Source organism: Apostichopus japonicus, chromosome 11 (genome assembly GCF_037975245.1).
Source record: "Apostichopus japonicus isolate 1M-3 chromosome 11, ASM3797524v1, whole genome shotgun sequence".
NCBI lineage: Eukaryota > Metazoa > Echinodermata > Holothuroidea > Aspidochirotida > Stichopodidae > Apostichopus > Apostichopus japonicus.
This window is the reverse complement of record NC_092571.1, coordinates 982,360-1,008,634: the sequence shown is the minus strand read 5'-3', so window position 1 is coordinate 1,008,634 and position 26,275 is coordinate 982,360. Positions and strand designations below refer to the sequence as shown.

Here is a 26,275-nt window from a genome sequence, read left to right as displayed (position 1 = left end):
CGGCTCTGCCTAGTGTAATATTCTGGTGAACAAGAAGTTCTGGAAAATTAATTTCGATAAAGTCAATTTAAAGATCTGCTTTATTGGCTCCAATTATAGCATGCTATAGCTAGGAAAGTTTTGTGATGACGTAATCGACCTGCCACGGTCGTAAATCGACCTCATGCTCCACAATTAGCCTGCATAGCTTCTAATTAACACCATTATATTCTTTGTGTAAACACTGTGTAGAAATATGTTCATGTCTACAGTGTTGTTAATCGTACAGCGTTCACACAAAAATACCCTCATAAAAGAAAATATATGTTAATGCAGGCGCTGCAGACTATTTGGTAAATATAGTGTGTTTTTTACGATCAAAGCAGGTCGATTACGTAATCTAAAGAAACTTTTCCAAGATAGCCGACTATACAGCAGATCTTTAAGTGTGCCGCTTTTAAGGGAAAATCAACCCAGGAATGGAGTACGTTTATACTTATATGATCAATCAGAACCTGGTAAAATGGTAAAGTTTACGATCCCAATGGTTAAGTGAACGTATTTAGCAACCATATGGACCATGTCTGGTATACTGGCCCAAGGTCCTTTTTTGTAACCCCCTCTCTTATCCCATCTTGCGAATTATGAAAAGCAAGGATAGTTTGGATGGGGACGGGGAAACAGGGAATAAGTGACCTTCTTAAACACAAATGATCGGTCTGACGCCCTTCCCCGGTGTTGATTAGATGAGTGCAAACAATTAACTAAATTTACTCAATACATAAAACCATTGAAAATGTTTGAAATTTATTTTCGTGGAAGTCTGTTGTTGAATACCAATATATATACTTCCCGTCCCCAAAGTGAAAGCGCCTTTACGTACACATATGTAGGCTAGGCTTACAATGCGAAGGGTAACTTTAGTACATAGCTTCTGCCCTTAAGCCAAACCCAAGTTACAAAGCAAGATTAGGCAATTGCTACAACTTTAGATTTAGTGATACACATGCCTGCAAAGATTCCATAAGGTGTTAAGGTATTTGGGATACGGTATTTTTGAAGTTCTCATTTCTGAGCGATTCTTCAAAGGTTTATATTTCCGGGTTATGTGAACACGAATGTTTCTTACTAGGCTACAGTAGCCTAAGTTGTCAAATGTAGTATAGTATAGGCTTAGCCTAGCAACTCAAAGCCTAACCTTGTTGTAAGTTATAACTACGTTAGTGATAAGTTAGGCTTAGGCTAACTTACATAGCCTACCTTTTGGCCTAACCCAGTCTTACCTAAGTTAGACCTAGCACTATTACTTTAGATAGGCCTAACTTAAATCCTTTTTTTTAGCAACTCACATCCTAGCCGAGGTGTAAGTTTTAACTATGTTAGTGGTGGTAAGTTAGGCTTAGCTTAGCTTAATTAGGCATAGCTTATGGCTATACTACATGGCTACCCCACTAGCATAAGTTAGCCTAGTACTATGGATATGCCTAGCCTAACTTAAAGCCTACTTCTTAGTGTAAGGTAAGTTTTATTTGTTAAGTAGGTATTATAGGTAGTTAATCCCTGCCAGGTTACATGTACTAAGGTCTAAGGAATTTCCCCTAGCTTATCCCTGTATCATATGCATGGGCAGTGTTGATAGGTAGTAAAGTATTATATAGGCCTATATTTGAATCACCTTGAGTAGTTCCTTTTTTATTATTATTACACTTACATAAAGCATGGTGGGTTCATAATTGCACACTTAAGGATTTGATTAACAATGTCTATCAACGAAATATCCAAATCACTCAACTGTATGCGTTTTTCATATGTGAAGTTCCTCAGAAATGTAATGATCTCAAAATATTTACTGTTCTGTGCCTACGCAACATACAATTGAGCAGACATTGACCACAAAATGTCTGCCGTGTAAAGTTCTTTCATACCCCTAAATTTACACATTGGTCGATAAGCTAACTGTAGTGTAGGCCTAGGTATTCATCCATTGACTTTGGATGCTATTTGCTATGCTCTGACTCTGAGCCTCTAAGCTCAGACAGGTCAGGTCCCAGAGAGTAGTGTTATCATATCGAGGTAATTTTGGTTATATGTAGGGAGTAAGATTTCCAAATGCCAAAAATATGTGCAAAACTGCGGAGAGGGTGTTAGCAGCTTAAAAAAAACACAATTTGATCAGCATATACATGAAATGGATTAAAACTCAACAAATATGTAACTGCTTGGCTGCAAAGTTTAGGTTGCCTGCTGTATCGTTGCTACTCTAGTAATATTTGTTGTTGCTATTGCGGTTTGTTGGCATTGCTTACATAACATATTTACTATTAAAAGATTCAACCGGAGATTAACCAGACCCATCCTATCATTGTTTTCTATTATTCTTAATCCAGAAATGGAGAGGTGGGTAGGTGGATGTATGATAATTCAAGAATTATAACAGATTTTCTTCTTTTTCCATCATATATTCATGTTTTCTTGACCTTTCTCGTGTATCCTATGTTTATCATTTGTGTTCTCTAACTAATTCAACACTACAGACCTGCCGGAGCAAAATGGAGGACCTTCACAGGAAAGCAATTCGTGCCAACTATGTTATCTTGAGCAAAGATTTGGAACTTGAGTTAGTGATGCCTTCCCTGATTCAGGATGGAATATATGAACCATTTATGTCAGATACATTCAAGGTGAGAGAGAACTAACCCAATAAACCTTTAATATTGTTTGTACATAACTTACATATAGATGGAAGGAAAGCTAAACATAGTAAACATTTTATAAATTGTCACATTCAGGTCAATTAAAGACAAACTGACTTTATGCAATTCAGTGGGGAGGGGGGGGGGCAGGGTCCCTTTTTCCCTTTTTCAACAAGTGTTTTGTTTTCTTTTCATTTTTTAACATTGAAGTACATTAACATTTTGAATTATCTTAACAAGTTGCCATTGAAGTAGATTCATGTTGTCAAATACAGTTGCTATCAAGATGTTATGAAACCTTTCAATTGGTGATTTGAAAAGAATTACCATTATACTTTACTTTATCAAAACAGTAGCTTTCTCATGATTGTCATTTAAAGAGTTGAATGTTTGCACAAATTGTTTCTTGAAATTTATCATTTTACAATACCATAAGCCATTGTTGCAGAAAAGCAAAAGACAGATTTAAGGTGTTTCATGTATGGAAATCAACAAGTATTAGAGCTCTATGTGAAGCCCATCAGTGCAGTACCTTCTGGGTAGGGAAGTTAAATCTCTACAGAAATTATTCCTGCTGTTTTTAGTGAGCATGGAACAGTGGGAAAGATGTAAACCTTCTGTGTTAGTAATGTGCAAACTTATACATTTACTTGCTATTTTCAGTTGTACTGAATAGCATATGTGATCTTACTATTTATAGGACATTTGGCACTTGATATTGATGTTGACCTTGCTCATGTTGACCTCAAGAGTGAATTACCTCCTCTATGTGAAAGGGAGGGTGGAATTTTCGGGGCATCTCAGTGTTTTTGGTGGTTCCGTGTTCAAGGATGATTGTTAATTTAATTTAAAACACCCAATCCAGATTTTAATTGTAACCAATCACTGGTTACATTCAAGCTCTTTCTACCAACAGAAGGCCAAACTGATGAAATTGACATTTCGATTTATTTAGGTCCTTTCTGCAAATTTGGGGATAGATACAGTTCTAGTTTAAAATATGGAGACATATAATATAAGATAAGATCAACTTTTTTAAATCCAAAAAGGTAAATGCTTGCATGAAACAGTAGACAGTATACAAAGGTATATAAATTATAGTGACATCCACAAACAATCCTAAAACAATACAATGAACAAGGCAAGAGACCAGAACAGTCCTAACAAGTAGGCAAGATCTAGTGTTTGAAATTTAAGTTATAAAGTTTTATACATTGTGAAATAAAGGAGGAGGAGTGTCGATTTGTACCGGCAAATGGCAACCACATCCTACCACTTTGAGGGATTAAGGGTCCAGAGGCACACAAAGTGGGTGGCCATCATCATGCATAATCTTGTCTAGTTTAACCTCTAGAAGCTGTTAGTAGGACTGAATTTCCCCGATCATACCACTTGATTTTCTAATAATGGCTTCAATACGGTGTGGGGACAGTATGTGAAATCCAGAAACCGTCCCCATGCCTTTAAAGGATTGGTGTTGTGAGTTACTTTGAAATGTTTTTGGTTTGGTTAAACAATGCTTCAAATCATTCAAACATATTTTGATTTCATAGGCCAAAGGTGGGAAGCTGGCTCAAAATCAAGCTCTGTTGAACAGTATCGAGACAAGAGGGCCAAAAGCCTACAAAGCATTCATAAGTGCACTGACAAGTGCAGGTCAGGGCCACCTGGCAGAGGCAATACGGAAAAAGGAAACCACGCAGCCGTCAACAAAACCAAGTGAGCAACACTATGAACCCATGCAGACCGAAAGCCTTGTTTCACAACCAACCGGTAAGAAGTTTGTCTAACGTAGCTAGTAGCCATGGCATTGATTATGATAAGCAGGCTTTGTTACAGAATAGTTCAGTGGATATTTTATTCCTGACCAAATGAAAGATAATAATAATATTGACTAAATAACACAAGAAGATAACTTTTATCACAAAAGTATGTGGCTTACTTTGTTAATATCTACCCATCCACAGATGCTGGTGTCTGGCCAAATCCTGGCATCCCAGCAGTGTTGGAGCAGTATCACATACCAAAAGTCCCAGTGAAAACTGAAATGGTTGATAGCAATGAGGTAAGAATTCCAAAAAAGTACTTCATACATTTTAAATTCTCAGATTATCTTAACCAATATCAGCACTTTGCCTTCTTTCAGAGAAATGATCTTTGGCTGTCCAGAAATACCTTGCTGTAGAAAAGTGGTAAATGTACAGTAAAATGCCTCTTATCCAAGACTGGATGATTCAAAGTGGGACATTTTGGAATATAGTTGCTTTAGGCCATTTATAGGTGATAGAAACCTTACATATGGGACAATGGCAGACACTGCACTGCCTCTTTTACAAATAACAAGAACGAAACCTTGTAAGAAAAAACAAATATATATTTGTAGTAAGTCCCGCAACAGACCGTGTGACAACATTGAAAGAATGGGATTCATGATGTGGTTCCTTTTTTTTTTCTATTACCCAAATTCTTTTTAATTTTATTGTCATAAATAATGGAAACTTTGCGCCGTGGATGGTAACAAATGTTTCCATTCACAATGTGCAAAGTTAACACATTTTTACAGTGAACTATAACTGCAAAGGTAAAAGTTTTATAGTAATGTTAACAGTTTGTCTTGTAAAGATGACAAGGGGTGGTAATGACACACATTAAGAATGATTAAATATGCTTGCAATATAAGAGACCCCTGGATAGATTGGTAAGTGTTGCAATCTGTTTCCTTTAGGACTGTCCAAATTGGATCCAAATTAAGCCTGAAGCATAAAATATCCATTGTATTTTATATACCATATAAGCACTTTGTTAGTTGCCAAAGTGACAATGAGTCATACTCACTAGCAACAGCAGAACTCTATACAATAAAAAATGATGGGTAATTTCAATAAAAACTTTTCTTAAGGAAGTCATGTGATTCTATATCAGCCAATCAGAGCCAAGACTGATTATAACAGACAGACAGATGGGTGAATAGTTTCCAGACGTGCATGGTGGTATCTGATTATATTTCCATGTTTCGTGCACTATCCCTGGACTAGCAGCATCCCCAAACTTAATATGATGTTGCCAAATCATTACGTGTGTCTATCCCGCAATTTGTAAAAGGGCCCTGAATAATTTAAATTTGTTACTGTTTGACCATCTCTATGTATAAGCTCTATAAGCCATGCTTTTAGGTTCATTCACACTCACTCAACAAGGTCTCTCCAACGCACAGGCAAAAAACATCCCCAGATCCAGTGAATAGTTTCACAGCTTTAAATTGTAGGTCAAACCATTTTCTTTGGTTTTTTGGTAAATGGCTTCAAAATCAAACTTTCAGTTACCTTTAATTTCTTTGGCCTTGGAGGTTTTATTCTGAGAGAAATACTTGGTTTTGGAGGAGGTTTCAAAGATAAACAATGGAAAGGATGATTGATAAACCATGATACAATGTAATACTACAACAGTATTTCAAATACACAGTAAACAACATGCATAAAGTCTGAGGCATTGTGCAACAGTACCGTTACTTATATGATAACAAATCTCTTCACTTATTCCAAACTGGTGTGTCCGTTGTTGGTTTCATAATGATTTCTTCATTTCATTTCACCCTTGTTTACTTGTTTTGTTACTTTGTTTTGTTACTTTGTTTTGTTACTTTATTTTGTGTTCATTGTATTCCATGTTCAGTTTTTGTTGAGCCTCCTTAGTTATATATTACTTTCATGTCATTGTTTAATGTTGTCCTGTTATGCCTTTTCTGCCCGTATCTGTTGTGTGATTTTGAAGACCCATTCATGTCAGACCTGGAAATTTTCTTTTCCTTAGAAGGGGGTGGGGGTGTAGTGGGGGGGGGAATCCAAGTCAAGTTGGTCTTGCTTGCTGTGAAAGTTAATACCAAAAGTAGTTTTTAAAATTGAGAAATTATAGGACTGATTTCTTTCTGTTTTCTGAAAACGTAGACAAAAATCAAGAGAAGGTTGGCATTCCTCCAGATAGAGGAGTTTCTACTGTTCGTTGATGGGTACCCCTCAATCTTAACTTTCGTACTGTCACATGACCACATTCCCACATGACATCTCATCAACACTTGCATTTCATCCACGAAGGTTTATCGTATGTCATCTAATCCAAGAGGTCTGGCACTGATAATCAACAATATGAAATTCCGTACAATGCCTGAGAGGCGAGGGACGGAGGTAGATGGTCGAAACCTACATCACGTCTTCAAAGAACTTGGATTCAATGTAGACACCAAGACAAATGTGAAGGGTCAGGTAAAGTAGCCGAGAGTCACGACTTCTCTATCTTCTTTCTTTTCTCTTTCATCTCTTCCTCATGAGGTTTACCGAATGGGCTCAGAACCAAGAGGTTTAGCGCTGATAATAAACAACAGAGACTTTTACACAATGAAGACCCGACAAGGGACAGATGTGGACGCTAAAAATCTACACCACATATTCAGAGAATTGCACTTCAATGTGGATACCAAAGTCAACCTAACCGCTTTGGTAAAGTTAGCCTGTTAGGAGGGCAGCCTTCCATGTCGTTGTAAAGGCTCTTGGGTACCTGTTTCCCACTGTAAACACTAATTATTCCCATAGCTTATCTTCCCTGTTTGAGTCATCCTGTGGCTGTTAGTCGTCCTGGAGCTGCCAATGCCCAGTAATATGTCAGTTTATCTGCTAATCCTTCCTTTCTTCCTAATAGATGAATATTTCTGTCATGTTTTTGTACTGCTTTTTCTGACAGCCATGGCGGCAGTTTTAAATCCAATCGAAGTGAAAGTTTCTGGTACTGTTGGCTTTAATATTGGATTGAGAACAAAAAGAGTTTTAACTAGCCTGCTACCCGTGTCAGAAAAAATGTGTAAAAGTCAGAGGTCTTGAGCCTGGCAGCATCTTGTTCATGGTTCAGTTGTGTCTCAAATGTGCTCTTCTCGTTTTGACCGAGACTTATTCCAATCTCAATAGTCAAAATGGATGTGCCAATATGCAATTATTACCAACTCAGATGACGTCATTTTAAAAACCAGTAGCTCACACAATATTTGAAACACCAACTAGATCAAAGCCATTCCAGACTAGCAAACAAGAAAGTTAATCATACAGAAACCTCATCCTATTATTATCATTATTATTCATAATCAACGTGTCGTAATCACTTATGATCAGAATTTCATTCCCCATTCCCCCTTCTCACCATGCAGGAAATGGCCACATTCATTAGAGAGTTTGCCAAGATGAACCATTCAACATTTGACTGTGTAATATTAGCGATATTAACACACGGTGTAGAGGGAGCCCTCTATGGGGTGGATGAGAAGAAACTTGCGGTAGAAGATGTCTTCAAGTATTTTGACGCTACTCGAGCGCCGACTCTCATTGGCAAACCTAAGATTGTCATCCTTCAGGCATGCAGAGGAGGTAGGCTACTTGTACCCTCACTTGGCTTCCTGGTTTCAAAAACTCAGAAATCTCGCTCTTCCGTGCCTAAGTTTTAAATGTTCCTGTTCGCAGTGAAAACTTTTGTGAAATATGACAATGAGTCTAGTTCTGGGGAGTTCTGTGAATCAATGTTAATATCATGTGATTGTGTTGGACTATGTTTTATGGGGAATTCTGTGCATCAATGTTAATATCATGTGATTGTGTTGGACTATGTTTTATGGGGAGTTCTGTGCATCAATGTTAATATCATGTGATTGTGTTGGAATATGTTTTATTTGGGTAGTTTTGGGAGGATGTAGGATCAGTTGGGAGAGGTGAAGTCTTATGTCTCCTTTCAAAGAGTTTTTATATCTACTTCTGGAGATGGAAATCGGGTGCAGTAAGAGGTTCCTCTCCTTGGGTATGGTTTATTCGACAAGATACAAGGCCAGGCTTTTGTCCAGTCTAACAATTCACAGTTTTTATCTTCATGACCTTCCAGAACGCTTTGATAAAGGTGTTGAATCTACTGATGCTACTGGAGCTGGCTACGTAGAAGAAACAGCGCCCCCTCCAAGAGAGAATGGTGACCAAGATGCGAATGCTCTGGTGGATTCCATGCTACGGCTGGAGTTTGAGGCTCCAGATGCATTTGCCAGTGCTCGTAGTAAAGTCCCTTCAATGAGTGACATGTTGATTGCATACGCTACAGTCCCTGGTGAGTCATCATGCTGCCTTCAAACATTTGGGTATTTTTTTTTAATCTTTGGAATTGATTTCTATTCTTATTCCTTACATGTTATTTTTACTCCTTTTCTTGAACATTTTTATAGTTATACTAGAGTAAATAAATATGCCAATGTCAAATTTTGTACTCTGTATACGTATACATTCTTTATCTTTTGTTTTCTCATTTCAAACTAAAAGAGATGTCAGATGGGAGTAGCTAACAAGGATTTGCTCTAGGATAGATGATCCACCCTCTTGCCTTCCTCCCTCCCTCCCCCTCCACTTACATCTTCTTCTGTGCACTTGAACTCAGTTGCTATTCAAGGTTTTAAGCACCATGAGAAGACACCCTCTCCAGTCTTATAAGCATGCTCCTTAACACCAACCACAAACACTTAAATACTATAAAAAACATGTCTACAGCTGGCTAACATCAACACCATAGCATATGTACCCATGCCTAGCCTAGTTTTATGTGTATACCTCTGGGGGGAACATGCCGTTATCCGTGAGTTTCTTTTCAGCTGAGCTACAAGTTACCTTATTATATAAATAGGAATATACTGCACAACCATTTTAGGGAGCATGGCCATCAAGTAATACCTAAGTGAATATTTGCGATGAGTCGATGTTGATGTGAAATGCACCACCAATGTGTAAGTTTAAGGTATGACTTTCATAATTTCATTGGGTATGCATGATTTTGTTTCTTTCGTTATTTTTTTTAAGTCAGCATTAACCAGACTTTATAATGACAAATTTCTTTTCAGGTTATGTTTCTTGGAGGAACTCGGAAAGAGGCAGTTGGTTTATCCAAGCCTTAACGGAGGTCATCCTAGAGTACAGCCAATCTGAAGATTTACTCTCAATGTTAACAAAGGTATCACTATCCTATCATTAGTAAAGGTATCACTATCCTATCATTAGTAAAGGTATCACTATCCTATCATTAGTGAAGGTATCATTATCCTATCATAAGTAAAGGTATCACCATCCTATCATTAGTGAAGGTATCACCATCCTATCATAAGTAAAGGGTATCACTTTGTATATAAATAGAAACAATAATTCCCAAGAAGAGCACCGTTTAGCTAAGTTCTGGTCTTCAAGTGTATTTTGGAAGTGCCCGAGTAGAACTCAGATCAAGGACTAACACAGAGACGTGTACACATCTCATATTGATTCACATTATGTAAGAATGCTGCCTAGTACAATGCACAGCCATCCTGTTACATAAGTAACCAAAAGGCAATGAACAGGTAAACAAAACCATTAATGGCCCTAATTTCTATGTTACAAATGATTTGGATCCAATAAAGCACTGGCTCCCAGTGGTAAGCAGAGAATAAACATAATATATTATATTATTATCATCAAGGACATTCAATTGTCAACATTACTGTTAAATATATGAACGTATAGTCTGAAGCTTCCAAGATGACATGGATTTGTTTTTCCTTGTTATGGTAAAGAAATCATGAAGTTATTTCCCCAATAGTTGCATTCTTGAAATTTAGATAAAAAATTCAGTTTTTCATCAAGGGGGTTCATGTTTTTGTTTTTACACAGGTGAACTCCAAAGTTGCTAAAGCGTTTGAGTCATCCTCCGGGAAGAACAAGCAGATGCCCGCCCCTGTGACCATGCTGACGAAGAAACTTTTCTTCTTTCCTGGTTATGTAAGAAAATGAGAGAGTGGCTGTTGTGTTAAAGTACCAGACAAGATGGGTGGACCCTGCAGGCCTAGCCTTTACCTTTATCAGGAGAAAACATCTTGAATAACCGAGGACAACAATTATAGATATCCTCTGGTCCATCATAGTTGAATAGTTACACAATTTTTTTTCTCTTTTTGGTTTCTTTCTTTTTAGAAAGGATGAGGGTGGAAGGGGTAGCATAAATTTGTTTAATTCTTTGGCTAAACTATATAAAAGAAATGGTGATTGCATACGCCAGTTAAGAATAGTGTGAAACATTTTAATGTGTTTACGTGGTAAGATTACCAACAATGCTGAAATACAGCTTGAAAAGACGAAGCAGCCTCTGGAGGGCGGCAACTAAAAGGGTTCTTTGAATATTCGTTTGGTGATGCGGGCTTTTATCGAAGTTAATGTCGTTGTTGTTTCTTTCGTGTAAAAGTAAAACTGCTTAATAGATATCATGGTCAGGAATTCCTTTGTGCTGAAACCCTGTTTGAAGCTAGCGATTAATTACAACTCACACCTGCTGTGTATTAGATAATACTGTATTTAGGGGAGACTATGTAAACTGCCCCACGACTAATCAACATGCTAATAAACATATTATATTTGACAAATATGCTTGATCAGTTGTAACAGTTTCCTGCTATAACATTATGGCCACCCCAAGTTCAAGGAGAAATAGTGTTACAAGCAATAGTTGGTATTTCTTTCTTTCCTGAATAATTCTTTAATACACAATAGTTGGGGTCATTGCAATGAGTTCTAGAACGATTAGGTATGAAAACATAAAATTGAAAGGTTTAAACTAAAGAGGAATAAACTCCAAAATGACGATATGCAAATTATGAAATTGTGACTATTTTATACATTGCACTTGCTAGTTTTGTTTAGTAGAATCTGTCATTCTACCTAATCTGCCCTGTCTGAGAGTTTGCTTTGATAGAAATAATTTATTCCATTCTCAGTCAGTCTTAACAGCTAAGTAAAATATATTTTCTGTTCTTAGTTTCCAGATCAATGCCCCTTCATACCACAAATTTGCAGACTGATAGATCTAATCAAGCTTCTGTTAGCTTGTAACATACTTGCACCTCATTTGGAGGCATAGTGGTGGTTACTTGAAATGTTTGTTTGCAACATCCTAACCAAATAGTTGCTATCAAACTATAAAAGTTAAAACACACCAGCAGTACTGTTATAGTTTAAAGAACAAAATGCAGCCTACAAGTTTCTTGAAAATGTTCTTTGGTTTAGTCTGATCTTTACACATAGGCTGATACTTAAGTATTTAATGTGACTATCAAGTCAGAAGAGGAACTTACTAAGCTATACACTGGAAGGTAGAACTGGTAGAGGTAGAATTTTTTTTAAAAACACCCCAATTTAATCCATGAGTGTGTATATTAATTACCATATTTAAGTAGGGTGGATTTGTAAAGTTTGAATTGTTTCTACTCATTGTTGCTCCTCTGCAGTTAAGAAGGAAGAAATGTGATATTGATGGTTGAATATTTAAAAGCAGATGTGTTGTACCAAGGCTTGTTCTATTGTAGTACTATTGTGTTAAATGTATCACAGTATGGTTACCAGGAAATTTGGTCAAATAAGTGATGGAGTCCTTACTTGCTTAATACCAATTACACATTCAGTGACGGGACTTAACTACTGATACAATGCCCTCTCCCTTTCCTGCCCAAGACACATGTATATCAATGTCAGCACTCCCCCTCCCATCCCCCAACCCCCCACATCAATGGCTATAAAATACCCTGTGTTAATGGAATCTGTAAATGATTTGAATAATGCAGTCATGCTGTGCCATCAATCAACTGTTTCATTAGCATCTGAGATGACAGTTATTGTAGTAGGCAACTATCTGCTATGCTTGTACATTACCAATTGCTGGGGATTTCCAAACAAAATGAAGTCGTTGACTGTTATTAATCATTAGCAACAATCTTTTACATTTTTTTTTGTGGATTTGATTTTCTTATATATTAATTCGAAAATAAACAAGAAAAAATTGTATTTTATGTGTTAGCTTTTATGTTTATCTCTTTAAATTGGGGGTTCTTTCTGTGGGAAGTGGAGGGTGGGGCAAGGGGTCTTGGTTTTCACTTTTTACAAGAAATGAAAAGGTTAATATATATCTGATATATTTTGTGTGTATTTTATGTACTGTACATATGTTTTATATTGTGAGCAATCAATTGCCCAGTTTGGGATGCAATAAAGAGAATCTGAATCTAATAGGGTAGAGGATGTGATGAATATGACCATTACATGCAAAGATTAGAGGGAGTTTTAATACATATGTTAGATTTGCATAGAAAGCAAATAGGAACCAACAATCATACAAATGGGTCATGTGACAGTTTTAAACTGAGACACAACTAGTGCAGTACTACAAGACTTCTGATCAGTCCATCTCAAAACACCATCGGAAAAAAAAAGAAGTAACTTTCACAAATATGCACGCAATGATTTAGTCAGCATCTCCGCCGAACAACAGAATAACTCATTTATGGGTGGGGCGAAAGGGTGTGGGTGATCTTTATGCTACGTTCTACTAGTTCAATTGTATGCATGGTATAGTTATTGCAGTGCGCGCTACAATATTGGCATTAATGATTACGGGCCAAGTGAATGACACCTATATGACTGGAATGTTGAAACTTTCATAGGCTCTCTTTACATTTGCAGTTTCTGAGGCTAGCTGCGTAGCCAAGTTATTATGAGCCTATCACGCCGCTCACAAGCGCCCTCACTTTGTAGGTACCTACATGAATAAATTCCCCAGCGTGTTGTCCGCCCAAGAAATAACACTGAACAACCGAAGAGTTCTTAATACTGCAAGCACTCCACGCACACTACGATACTGCGTAAATTGGTTGGCAAATGCAGTTCTACTTCCGTGATTAATATTTTTGAATGCTGTTTGATATTAAACACCCCCCCCCCCCTCATCGATTCACGAGCACTCCTACATTTCTAGTTTCCAAAAAAAATGCAAGCAGTTGGAGTATGCTGACCACACTTACTGTCTTATTGGCAAATTAAAATTAAATTAGTAGGCTGCCAACTTTCCGGGCCAGTGTCCGGGGGATATGAAAACAATTTCGTGATGATTGATTTGCTAATATCCCCGTAAATTTTGATCTTGTCATTATCCTTGTTTTTTCTAAATTGCGATCATCGAAGACGATGCGTGATTGTTTTTTACCTGCGTTAGGAACGTGGTGAAAAATCCCGTTTATCGAGAAATAATTGTGTAAAATGCTTAAGCCATTGTGTTCTGCAGACCTCACATAAGCGAGACAATAAATTTTACGTAGCCTATTTTATTGCAGAGATGACGTGTAAAATTCAAACATGTTTCTATGTTACCATTTTTCTTGTATTAGTTGTGTTTTTCCCAATCCTACTTATTTTTTGGCTTCTAAATCTCCCGATTTCCAGTGATAGAAAAGTTGAAAATATTCCTATTTTCTTTTCTTTCATAGACGGGTCTGAAATTGGTTTGAAGTAGTTAATCTATCACGTGACCTCACAAGAAGACGTCGTTCAAGAAAAGCCATTTTAACAACCTAAGAGCTGTTCGGATGTCTTACTAAGAATAATTTCAGTCCCCTATAACATAATTATGGATACCTCAATATACTATTTAAATATAAATTATAACACATTTCATGGATATTCAAATTGAATTTGTATGATATATATTAACATCCGTAACAAACTCTAATTCACAGATCTATGATAGTCAATTCAAGATATGTCCAATGGCGTAGTATAGTAATGGAACTAGCCTAATATATTTAAAATGAGCATGGAATTAGGCGGTTATTCTACGTACGACCCTAATCAGAATGGCTTTTTAGGCCTACTATACGTACACTACACGTCGAGTGGCTATCCAATTTACAGTTATATCTCATCGTGGATTTGTTTACAATTTAGAAGACCATTAAAGATAGAAAATCCGTGGAATTTTACCTGGATGAATACCCCAGGGCCCAAACCCACGACTTCCCCCCCCCCTCCCCTATTTTATAAACTCCCACAAAGTACTTATTAGCATAAGCTTGAGTTTAGAGCTACTTATTATGGCTAGATCTAATGTATCGTCTAAATTCACCCCCCCCCCCCCCCCTACATAGGGGTCGGCTTCAATGACCCCAGGGCAGTAACCTCTCCTTTACTAATATTCTTGATTCGCCTCTAGCCGTTCCATCAAAGTTCAGTCTCCTACCTAAATCAGTCGGAGAAATTTTGAATTTAAGTGCCCTCCACTCCACCTCATCGCAAACACCGCAAACACATTTCAAATCTTTGGCACGCTATCACCTCCAGATCCACCTCCTATATGGTTCACTGTCCAGTAATATTTGATGGAGATCATAGGACACATTTCACAAGCTGCTAAAATTTACCTTATGTCATGCACACAGCTGTGACACAGCTGTGATAGCGTTTAAATTTATACCGTCATGAATTACCGTCAATTTATATTAGGATTTCCCCCCAGCCTTCAACAGCTAAAGGACACACATGCTTGGCCGCACGTGAAAACGGTTAATTGAATAAGACGGGTTTCCTGACTTCACAATAGCCTAACGCGGTCAAGGTACAGACATTGTCCTAGCTTTATATTATGAAGTTTAGTAACGGAAGGAACTCTCATTAAATACGATACAGTGACAAATCATGAACTTCATAGATACGACATAGAAACACATTTAGACGTTAGACTGTTTGTAGTCGAGGCAATCGAATGAATACTGGGCAATTTATGGATTATTAACAGTCATAGCTATATACTGTCTTCTGCGTGGTACGGTTACTATGATAGGAATTTAATGTTATTATTCTTGGAGGGAAGTAAACTTACAGGTAAGTAAATAATTATCTGAAAAGTTCAAATTTGAGAAAACATTCATTATGGAATGACGTGTTACAGATTATACCTATAATAACGCGCGTATCATCGCCATTCGAGATCTGCAGGGGGAAAGGAACATCAGTTCGTTTAAATATGTCAAAGTATTCAATCAATAAATATGTTCAATATGATCATACTTTCGAGCGAAATTCTCTTGTCGATTTCGGTACACGTAATAATTGTGCAATTTCATTTCCGAAAACTTCCCAAATTGAATATTTTGCCTGAAACTCTTTTCCGGTACAGTGTAACGTAATTTGCCTATAGGCCTTATTTAAAATCACAAAATAGGTTCTTATACATAATTTTGTTTCATGTATATAGGTTCATTAATATTCGTGTAAACAAGGCGTTTACCTGAAAAACAGAAGGTAAAGATACTTAAAACCCCAGGAGGTATTAATACTTAATTAAACAATGCATTTTTCGAAATAGTAATCAATTCTGGAGCCTTAGCAATATATGCATTTGTTTTTTTGTTATGTTAAACGTAAAGGGAGTGTACTCAGTGTGTTGTGAAAATGTGAATTTTAATGGCTGAATGATTATTATAATATATTAGGCAAACTTGAAAAGTCCATATTTTCAGTGTTATCGATTACATCAGTATCCGGCACTACACGTACCAACCTTTCACCAAGTGGTGTAGATTAGTTAATCCCTTTCGAATGGACTTGTGATATCTCACTCGAATAACACAGTTATAATCACACAGTAACAGTGGTTGTACGGGGACTGCATGGTAGAGAGTGGACCAATTACTTATAGCAACACTATCCACCCTAACGCTATTATTAAATACGGTAAAACCGTGTTAATGGTGTTAGCACTTTTGCATTTTGAGAGTGTACAATATCCCCTACCACTAAAAGGGCACAATAAGGGAAGACGTTATTTAAAGAAAAAAAGGGGGTGATACAATACACATATGATAATACCTAAATGTTTAAAGGAGAAATGACTGCATGGGCATTTTCCGTATACCATTCGAGGTTACGTATACACAAGCCTATACATTTAACTGGACAACTTATTCAGGATGTGACACAATTTCTTCAGATATCCGTACAGACAATCCAGAAGGTTGCAACTTCATTAGCAATAAATTGAAATCCCAGTTCCGATCCGGAGAATTTTAATTTTGCTGCCAATTAATCAACTGGAAGATTGACATTCACTTCAAACGGATGACTAAACTCTAATTGTGCTTATTATTCTGGAAATTAGATTATAACGGCTGCAAAAAGACTAATTGTCAGCGAAAGTGAGATGGTAAACCCCGGTTTAGTCAACAAGGAATACTTCAGGAACTTTAAACTTTCAAGATATATATGTATGCTGCTGAATTGACCATCACAATCAAATTGGCCTACATATTAATAGGCTATAACGTCTTTCCGAGACAACAGAAAGTTGCAGTGCCTTGTACTAGTTAAGCATGTGGGTTATATTGGCCTGTGGACGTTCCGTTCGTAATTATCAAACATCCCCCACTATAATTAATATTCCTTCCTTTTCCTTTTACAGTTCTTGCAAAGATGGTTGACTACAAATTGACGTGTATTTACCTTCTAAGTGTAATTACCATGGCATCCACGACAGCGCTATCTGACTGTTTGAACGGACGCACGCCGGGGTGCACATTACCGCCTAACCAGGGTAACCAAGCCGCCCTACAAATACAACACGCCAAAATAACCAACATCCCAGCCGGTGTATTTCGTGAATACAATCACGTAACGACGCTTGATTTGGCGCACAACAACATATCAGTCGTTGAGCCAGGTGCCTTCGTCGGGCTAGTTGCCATGACGAAACTGCTACTCTCCTCAAATGCTCTAGAAAACATTCGGTATACAACATTTGCTGGCGCAGAAAAACTCCGCTATCTCTCTTTGGCGCAAAATAAAATCGGTTTCATCGAACCGGGGTCATTCCATGGATTAAGAAGATTAATGTTATTAAACCTTAACAATAATAAGCTGACCGTTGTGCCAGGTGGGGTATACAACGGTTCGCCCCATCTTCATTATTTATACATGGACGGGAATCAAATACACACAATAGCACCAACAGCCTTTCAGACCCTCAGAGAGCTAAAGATTCTCCGAATGAAGAGAAATAAATTACAAAATATTCCAGATATATTTGGTGATGTCCTTAAACTGACTCGACTAGGAATTTCGCGGAACCCCTTTCAATGTGACTGCAGAATGGAATTCTTCAGACAGTGGATGCGCGCGCATGGCTCGCTGATTTCAACTCTAATCCAGGACCCAGTAACATGCAGTGAACCAGCTAATTTGGCGGGAAAAGATTTGAGATTTGAGCAGATAATTTTGAGGTGCACACGACCCTTTATTTCACAGGTAAGAACAATAGGTCTGTATGAATATTACATAATTTACATATTATCATTATATCATAAATAAACATCTGATCTCGTCTGATCTTGCATGTTGTGTTGGAGAGTTTGAGTTTGAATAATTTAAGTTTCGCATTGTGATCAATAGCTATAAAAAGTCTTATCTTTATGACTCAATCACCAAATGCTGATATATTAAAGGGACCTTCCATCCATATTCCATAACAAAAACATCAAATTTTGTTCTTAGAATAGAAGCATCTGTATGACAAATTCACGTAGTAGTTTAACATCTATTTTCAGGTTCAAACACCAGTAGAGATAATAGAAGGTGCGGAGAAGATTATTCAACCTCAAGTGAAAGGTCAACCAGCGCCATCTTTAGTTTGGTCAAGTCCGTCAGGGGCTTCAGTTCCAAGCAGAACTAGGATCGATCCCGGGACCGAATTGAGAGAATTGCAAGAGCGAGTGACAGTTGATGAAGATGGCGCTCTTATATTATCCAGGGCGTCTGTTGAAGACTCCGGCAGATACACTTGTAAAGCAACGAACATTGCAGGAACCTTTACATTAGCCATTAACATTTCAGTTCAGAAAAAACGTGACGTCACTACCATAACAACGACAACGGAGAACATTGCGAATCACTATGGTGACAAAAACCAACAAGTCGCAGAAGAAAAGGATGGCGTGCTGAAAGAATGTTTCAACCCCCAGGCGACGTTAACTAAAGCCATATTTCTGGCTTGCCTTGTAACATTTTTAGCCACGTCACTATTTTTAACTTTGATATTTTGTTGTTATCATAAAAGAGTGTTGACAAGGTCCAAGACATTTTTCGGTCATTTTGAACCTGTCCCTGAGAGACACCGAATGAGGTTTGCCAAATCTACTACATGTGAAAGTGGTTCTTCACTTCGCACTGCGGTGACTCGGCTTTCTGCGATGTCAGTTGGGTCGGAACTTGAAAAGGCAAGCAACACGTCGAGTAAACGATCTCAATTAAACAGTTACTGCAGTGGCTCTGAAATAAAGGCACAGCTTCACGGAAAGGTCGACACAAACGCAAACAACAAAAGTGATGAAATCAATTATGATACTTATGAAGATCCGTACGGTAAACCGCGTGGTAGAATAGGGACTTTACCCCAAATCCCAGACGAATCCAGTGAAACAGAAGGTTACATGGTCCCCATGAAATCAGACACACTTGGCCCGACGCAAACTTATCAAAACTCTACTGTGTGTACCTTTGATCCGAATTATGCAACCATCGATCCTATCGCAATGCGTCATCGTGACGTAGGAGGAATCAATACTGAATGAAGCGCATGCAGAGACTTGAGCGGATGTGTTAAATTAGCTGGTCTATGAACATTGTATATGTTTACAATATGTAAAGTATATCATACGCATAAAGAAAACTGATGAAAAGATCATTTGTGGCGGATCCTGTTTCCAAAAAGGACGAATAGCGGACAAGCGCGTTGCCAGAAAGGCGACTGGGCAGTCCCCACTCCCCTCCCCCCCCAAAAAAAAATGAGAGATAAGAGAGATAGGAGGGAGTTGGGGAAAGAGTTGGAGGGAGAAATGGGGGACCATGAAGAGGGGAATTTGGAGAACAACGTAGAGAGATCTCACACAAATATATTTCATAGGCATAGCGGTATATCTAAGCCTTTTGTCCTCCACACTTTGGAAAAGCTATCTACGCCGGTAGCCTACATAGAGTCATCATGTCGAAAAGGAATGCAAACCACCAAATTGTAGGCTACTTATGTATAGGGACAAAAATGTTTTTGGCCTTTATTCACTCGATTTGGCCGGTTAATTCTCTAAATTTGACAGGTTGTGTTACAGAAAAACTGGCAACCATGACACAGGCTGTAAACTAAGTACAACTTCAAACTGGTATAACACCGTGACACCATCATATTGTTTGTCCTATATTACTAGCAACTGCCACAGTACCATGAATTTGACTAGGACACCCTAGAATTAGCTTCTATTTTAAGTGAGTTATTACCTGCTTGAATAATTTCTACCAAACGAATCAATATTCCGATATATCCGATGAATGAACTTCTCAGTAATTTTGGGTAGTTCAAAGGAAGTCTCGTTACATTGTTTTCATTGTAGTTACATTTAGATTTTGTTGAAATCGTCAATTTGAACCAATTCTATTATTTACATAGTTACTAAAGTTCACGTGCTAAAGGATTGGTTCAGTTGTCATACATGTTTATGTAATAATCATATTATGAAAGAGGACAATAAAAGAAACACAATGGTGAAAAACTGTTCAAATATCTTTTTCGGTTAAAGAGATATTCAAGTGTAAAGTTTTACCAGATAATGTAGAAACTGCTGAAATCTGACTAGCTGTGATGTCACATCCTCACATTCCTGAAAAGTTCTTTGTTTTTTTCTTTCTAAATATTTTGTGAGATTTCATGACTTTCAACCAAAAGATATGTCAGGAGATCTCATATTTGTCAAAAGAAGTATTTGAGATTAAACATCTGAAGAATTTTTGATTATATTATTTTCAAATGGGTTAAAAAAATGTAGAGAAATTTTAAAGAAATATATTCACACATGTTAAGGAAGTGAGGATATGACGTCACACCCTCACAGTAAGTATTTCTACACCAGTCATTTTCAAAGAAATTTTGATATCTTCAAAGCTACCGACAAAAATACCTCTAGTGATGAGGTTTATGCCAGCTGTATGGATACTTATCTCTGGTGATGAGGGGCATGTTAGTTGAACGTATACTGTCAATACCTTTTATAATGAAGTGTATGTCTGCTGTGTGTACATGTGTATATTGTAAATGGTTCAGATGATTATGAGGTGCATGCAAGCTACATATTAGCTGTACAAACCTCCGGTGGTGAGGTTCATGCCAGGTGAATGGATGCTTAATTACCTTTGGTGATGAAGTTCATACTAGCTGCATATTGGCTGTACATACCTCTGGTGATGAGGAGCATACTAGCCGTATGCATGTATACTAGATGCTGACGGTGACCGTAATGTCGTTAGATTGGATCGCTTTGTAACTAACGTCGTTTTTGTTTTTGTTTTTAATATGGGGGGAGGGGCGGCGTTATTTTGTATTCATATATTCTCACTACGATATACATTATTGAACAAACATACGTACTATGTGTAAGTCTTTTGTCAGTAGAGCTACGTCATCTACGTCATCTACGTCATCTACGTCATCTACGTCAGTAGAGTCGGTTGTCATCTTTACTTTCCTAATGTGTACCCGGGATGTTTGTCTAATCAGGAACATGAAATAGTCTCAAGCATGGGCGTCCGATCTGCGACCAGGACAGGAAGCTACCGATACACTGTTACCATAGCACTTTACCCCTCCCCCACCACCCACCCCACCACTCCACCACCCATGGATAATGAGAGCAGTAGTAAGACTGACCTGTCTATAATTACAATCAAATCAACCTTCTTACAAATAGGGGTGATATTAAGTACATTTTCAGTCAATTTGGAATCAAGCCATCATTCACAAATTACGTAAAACAAATATAAAAATATTATAAAAAAATATTACAGACAATTGAACACAGATAGTCTAACAAAAGACTTGATTAAAGAAAAGGCTCATGGTATTCAAACTAGGAGCATTGAGACCAATCAATTCCTAAAGAGAATCGAAGTTCCTTAGGAATTGGATCGTGTAATGCGTTTGGCACTAAGTATGCAGCCACATCTAGGCCTATATGTTATCAAAGCAATTACGGGTAGTGATAAATTGGGCGCGGATTTTTTTTGAGTCGGTATCCAGAGGATTAGTTTGCACTGTAAATGACTGAACTTGTGTATATGTGTTGAGAGAATTGTACACTACGATACACACATTGCAAATATACACACATTGCAAGCTGATCCATGCCATCTCTCACAAGAAAAAGTGTTTTCCTTCTTTCCCGGAGACTGGGGAGGACGTGGTTACTCATCACAAAGCTCCCTAGTATGTAAACTAGAAGTCGATAGATACATGGATGGGCTCATTTTTTCCTCGCAGCGAAACCACTCGTGACTTTTCTTGTCATTGCTGACACGATATCAATCGTGAGAGTATAAATTAACAACCTGACCATCCGTAATAACATTATCAGAATTGGGTTTCCAGAAACAACCCAATCTTTCATATTTTGCTTAGCTTTAACGTACGGAAAGAAGTCAACCTAACAGATTGTGGCTTTCGTCGTCGACATTTCAGATATCACATAGGCCTGAGGGAGGGTTGATATTGAATAAGACATTTATAGAAAACACAGCCCCAGCACTTTATTACTCCAAATGTCGTCATCGAACTCATGAATAAATCATAAAACGAGAATTCCCGCCAATGAAGAATTATTGTAGGAATATACATCCTGTCCACCCCTTCCCTTCTCTCTCCACTACCACTACACTCAAAGGATCTTTTCAAGCGTTGGTCGGAACTAAATCGACTTTCAAAGGAAGCAGAACTTTCCGAGCTTGAACGATTTTTTTTTTACTTTTTGAGGAAGTCGTCTCCGAATTTACAACAAAAATTCATTTTTGCTCACATCCTGTTTTTCTTCTCATTATTATTATTAATTGAATAAAACTTATAATGTATGAAGATGGCCCTAAATCAGGAACTATTGACCCATGGGTAACAGCGTGGGAAGCAAGATATGAATAGTAAAGGTCCAACGGGAGTTGGATGGCGGAAGGATATTCAATTATATACAATATATTTAAATGTCTTTCCTTGACAGCCTATCAAGGGCTGTATATAGAGCAGGCTTGAACCAGAATTCCCCACCTTCCCCGACTGCTTTAGGTCGGGGCCTGATACATGATGGGAGGGCCAGATGCATATGAAGGAATCAAAGTAAGGGAATCATTGATGCCGACTCCCATGTAAGGGGTCTGAATCCCCCTACCCCCCCCCCCCGGGAATGACATTAAATATTTAGACATTATATGGTGCATTCTGAGGCATAGTTACATCGTAAACCAGGCATTCATAAGCAGCTCTATACACAAGGTTGTGCTACTAAATACTATATGTGAGCTTGAAAAAAAGGTGGCAATGTACCAGTAGAGGTCTAATTAATCCCCGGCGGGATGCAAAACTACCCCGTGACTGATGGGAGGTAGGGGACCCCCCCCCCCCTCACTTGACCAGACACTGGTAGTCAAGTAGGCAACTTTCTATCTTTGACTTAGAAGTTCTTACATAGATGAACTTTACATAAACAATAGTTTGAAGTCAACTAAGAATGTAGCATCGGCCAAGTTGGATTCTCAAAATGGTCAAACAAAATGAAGTTTAAGTATTCTGACCCTAGAATGACTTGAGTAAAGGTCCTGGGAGGGCTGGGGAAGCTGTACTGGGAGGGATGGGGGCTGGGAAGGATGGGGGAGCTGTAATGGGAGGGATGGGGGCTGGGAAGGATGGGGGAGCTGTACTGGGAAGGATGGGGGCTGGGAAGGATGGGGAAGCTGTAATGGGAGGGATGGGGGAGCTGTACTGGGAGGGATGGGGGCTGGGAAGGATGGGGAAGCTGTAATGGGAGGGATGGGGATGCTGTACTGGGAGGGATGGGGGCTGGGAAGGATGGGGGAGCTGTACTGGGAGGGATGGGGGCTGGGAAGGATGGGGAAGCTGTAATGGGAGGGATGGGGGAGCTGTACTGGGAGGGATGGGGGCTGGGAAGGATGGGGGAGCTGTACTGGGAGGGATGGGGGCTGGGAAGGATGGGGGAGCTGTAATGGGAGGGATGGGGGCTGGGAAGGATGGGGGAGCTGTACTGGGAAGGATGGGGAAGCTGTAATGGGAGGGATGGGGATGCTGTACTGGGAGGGATGGGGGCTGGGAAGGATGGGGGAGCTGTACTGGGAGGGATGGGGGCTGGGAAGGATGGGGAAGCTGTAATGGGAGGGATGGGGGAGCTGTACTGGGAGGGATGGGGGCTGGGAAGGATGGGGGAGCTGTACTGGGAGGGATGGGGGCTGGGAAGGATGGGGGAGCTGTAATGGGAGGGATGGGGGCTGGGAAGGATGGGGGAGCTGTAATGGGAGGGATGGGGGCTGGGAAGGATGGGGGAGCTGTACTGGGAGGGATGGGGAAGCTGTAATGGGAGGGATGAGGATGCTGTACTGGGAGGGATGGGGGCTGGGAAGGATGGGGGAGCTGTACTGGGAGGGATGGGGATGCTGTACTGGGAGGGATGGGGGCTGGGAAGGATGGGGGAGCTGTACTGGGAGGGATGGGGGCTGGGAAGGATGGGGGAGCTGTACTGGGAGGGATGGGGAAGCTGTAATGGGAGGGATGGGGATGCTGTACTGGGAGGGATGGGGGCTGGGAAGGATGGGGGAGCTGTACTGGGAGGGATGGGGGCTGGGAAGGATGGGGGAGCTGTACTGGGAGGGATGGGGGCTGGGAAGGATGGGGGAGCTGTACTGGGAAGGATGGGGAAGCTGTACTGGGAGGGGTGGGGGAGCTGTACTGGGAGGAATGGGGGTGCTGTACTGGGAGGGATGGGGGAGGTGTACTAGGAGGGATGGGGATGCTGTACTGGGAGGGATGGGGGCTGGGAAGGATGGGGGAGCTGTACTGGGAGGGATGGGGGCTGGGAAGGATGGGGGAGCTGTACTGGGAGGGATGGGGGCTGGGAAGGATGGGGAAGCTGTAATGGGAGGGATGGGGATGCTGTACTGGGAGGGATGGGGGCTGGGAAGGATGGGGGAGCTGTACTGGGAGGGATGGGGGCTGGGAAGGATGGGGGAGCTGTACTGGGAGGGATGGGGGCTGGGAAGGATGGGGGAGCTGTACTGGGAAGGATGGGGAAGCTGTACTGGGAGGGGTGGGGGAGCTGTACTGGGAGGAATGGGGGTGCTGTACTGGGAGGGATGGGGGAGGTGTACTAGGAGGGATGGGGATGCTGTACTGGGAGGGATGGGGGCTGGGAAGGATGGGGGAGCTGTACTGGGAGGGATGGGGGCTGGGAAGGATGGGGGTGCTGTACTGGGAGGGATGGGGGCTGGGAAGGATGGGGGAGCTGTACTGGGAGGGATGGGGGCTGGGAAGGATGGGGGAGCTGTAATGGGAGGGATGGGGGCTGGGAAGGATGGGGGAGCTGTACTGGGAGGGATGGGGAAGCTGTACTGGGAGGGGTGGGGGAGCTGTACTGGGAGGAATGGGGGTGCTGTACTGGGAGGGATGGGGGAGGTGTACTAGGAGGGATGGGGATGCTGTACTGGGAGGGATGGGGGCTGGGAAGGATGGGGGAGCTGTACTGGGAGGGATGGGGGCTGGGAAGGATGGGGGAGCTGTACTGGGAGGGATGGGGGCTGGGAAGGATGGGGGAGCTGTACTGGGAGGGATGGGGGCGCTGTACTGGGAGGGATGGGGGCTGGGAAGGATGGGGGAGCTGTAATGGGAGGGATGGGGGCTGGGAAGGATGGGGGAGCTGTACTGGGAGGGATGGGGAAGCTGTACTGGGAGGGGTGGGGGAGCTGTACTGGGAGGAATGGGGGTGCTGTACTGGGAGGGATGGGGGAGGTGTACTAGGAGGGATGGGGGTGCTGTACTGGGAGGGATGGGGGCTGGGAAGGATGGGGGAGCTGTACTAGGAGGGATGGGGATGCTGTACTGGGAGGGGTGGGGGAGCTGTACTGGGAGGAATGGGGGTGCTGTACTGGGAGGGATGGGGGAGGTGTACTAGGAGGGATGGGGATGCTGTACTGGGAGGGATGGGGGTGCTGTACTGGGAGGGATGGGGGAGGTGTACTGGGAGGGATGGGGGAGCTGTACTGGGAGGGATGGGGGAGCTGTACTGGGAGGGGTGGGGGAGGTGTACTGGGAGGGATGGGGGTGCTGTACTGGGAGGGATGGGGTGCTGTACTGGGAGGGATGGGGTGCTGTACTGGGAGGGATGGGGGAGGTGTACTGGGATGGATGGGGTGCTGTACTGGGAGGGATGGGGGAGGTGAACGGGGGTGGGGAGCTGTACTGGGAGGGATGGGGAGGTGTACGGGGAGGGATGGGGGAAGCTTTTACTTAAATTCTAGCAGACAAACGCGACCAGAATATTAAAATCTTTAATACACCGTGGTACCTCTTCCACTCTAAGTGATGAGCTATTTAATCATATGGGTAAAATGCTGTGGTTAAAGCGATGATATGCAAACGTCCCCCGTGGCAAAAAAATTGTTTGTTCCTCACTTAAAATGCTGCAATGCTAGGAATGCTGGAACTGATGTCCTAAAAAGTCACTTTGTCCAACAAATTTCAGCAATTAAATTTGTTGCATGAAATATTGTCTCTTTTAGACTCATATCGGGGAAACACGGAATAGATTTCCAAACACAGCTGGGCCGCTATGTCCTGTTTGCAGAGCTAGTCATTGTGTCCCAGTCCCAGGGATACACCTGTAGCTA

The 26,275-nt window shown here is 40.5% G+C and overlaps 2 protein-coding genes across 7 annotated transcripts; both read left to right on the top strand.

Annotated features, from left to right (window-relative positions):
• Nucleotides 1-869: 869 nt before the first annotated feature.
• On the top strand, nucleotides 870-12,541 carry LOC139975828 (caspase-3-like). Of its 6 annotated transcripts, none has more exons than XM_071984042.1 (9): nucleotides 870-893; nucleotides 2,514-2,660; nucleotides 4,226-4,445; nucleotides 4,640-4,737; nucleotides 6,998-7,165; nucleotides 7,864-8,080; nucleotides 8,586-8,801; nucleotides 9,583-9,692; nucleotides 10,382-12,541. In XM_071984042.1, the coding sequence occupies exons 1-9, from the start codon at nucleotides 885-887 to the stop codon at nucleotides 10,499-10,501; spliced, it is 1,305 nt and encodes a 434-aa protein (XP_071840143.1). In that variant the 5' UTR covers nucleotides 870-884; the 3' UTR covers nucleotides 10,502-12,541. The 6 variants fall into 6 exon arrangements, with proteins under 6 accessions (XP_071840143.1, XP_071840142.1, XP_071840144.1 ...); XM_071984041.1 differs by lacking the exon at nucleotides 6,998-7,165 and adding an exon at nucleotides 6,764-6,931; XM_071984043.1 differs by lacking the exon at nucleotides 6,998-7,165 and adding an exon at nucleotides 6,764-6,931 and having other exon boundaries at nucleotides 873-1,015.
• Nucleotides 12,542-14,662: 2,121 nt separating this feature from the next.
• On the top strand, nucleotides 14,663-20,118 carry LOC139976307 (uncharacterized). The gene is made up of 3 exons (XM_071984972.1): nucleotides 14,663-15,406; nucleotides 16,983-17,824; nucleotides 18,124-20,118. Exons 1-3 carry the CDS (start codon nucleotides 15,373-15,375, stop codon nucleotides 19,144-19,146), a joined length of 1,899 nt encoding a protein of 632 aa, XP_071841073.1. The 5' UTR covers nucleotides 14,663-15,372; the 3' UTR covers nucleotides 19,147-20,118.
• The last annotated feature ends 6,157 nt before the right edge of the window (nucleotides 20,119-26,275 follow it).

Excerpts from the sequence above, each read along its gene's own strand:
- LOC139976307 (XM_071984972.1), top strand. The coding sequence starts at position 15,373 with ATGTTATTATTCTTGGAGGGAAGTAAACTTACAG. Across the intron at positions 15,407-16,982 it reads GGAGGGAAGTAAACTTACAG|TTCTTGCAAAGATGGTTGAC; the intron begins GTAAGTAAATAA and ends TTCCTTTTACAG. Across the intron at positions 17,825-18,123 it reads CACGACCCTTTATTTCACAG|GTTCAAACACCAGTAGAGAT; the intron begins GTAAGAACAATA and ends ATCTATTTTCAG.
- LOC139975828 (XM_071984042.1), top strand. Across the intron at positions 2,661-4,225 it reads TTATGTCAGATACATTCAAG|GCCAAAGGTGGGAAGCTGGC; the intron begins GTGAGAGAGAAC and ends TTGATTTCATAG. Across the intron at positions 9,693-10,381 it reads TACTCTCAATGTTAACAAAG|GTGAACTCCAAAGTTGCTAA; the intron begins GTATCACTATCC and ends GTTTTTACACAG.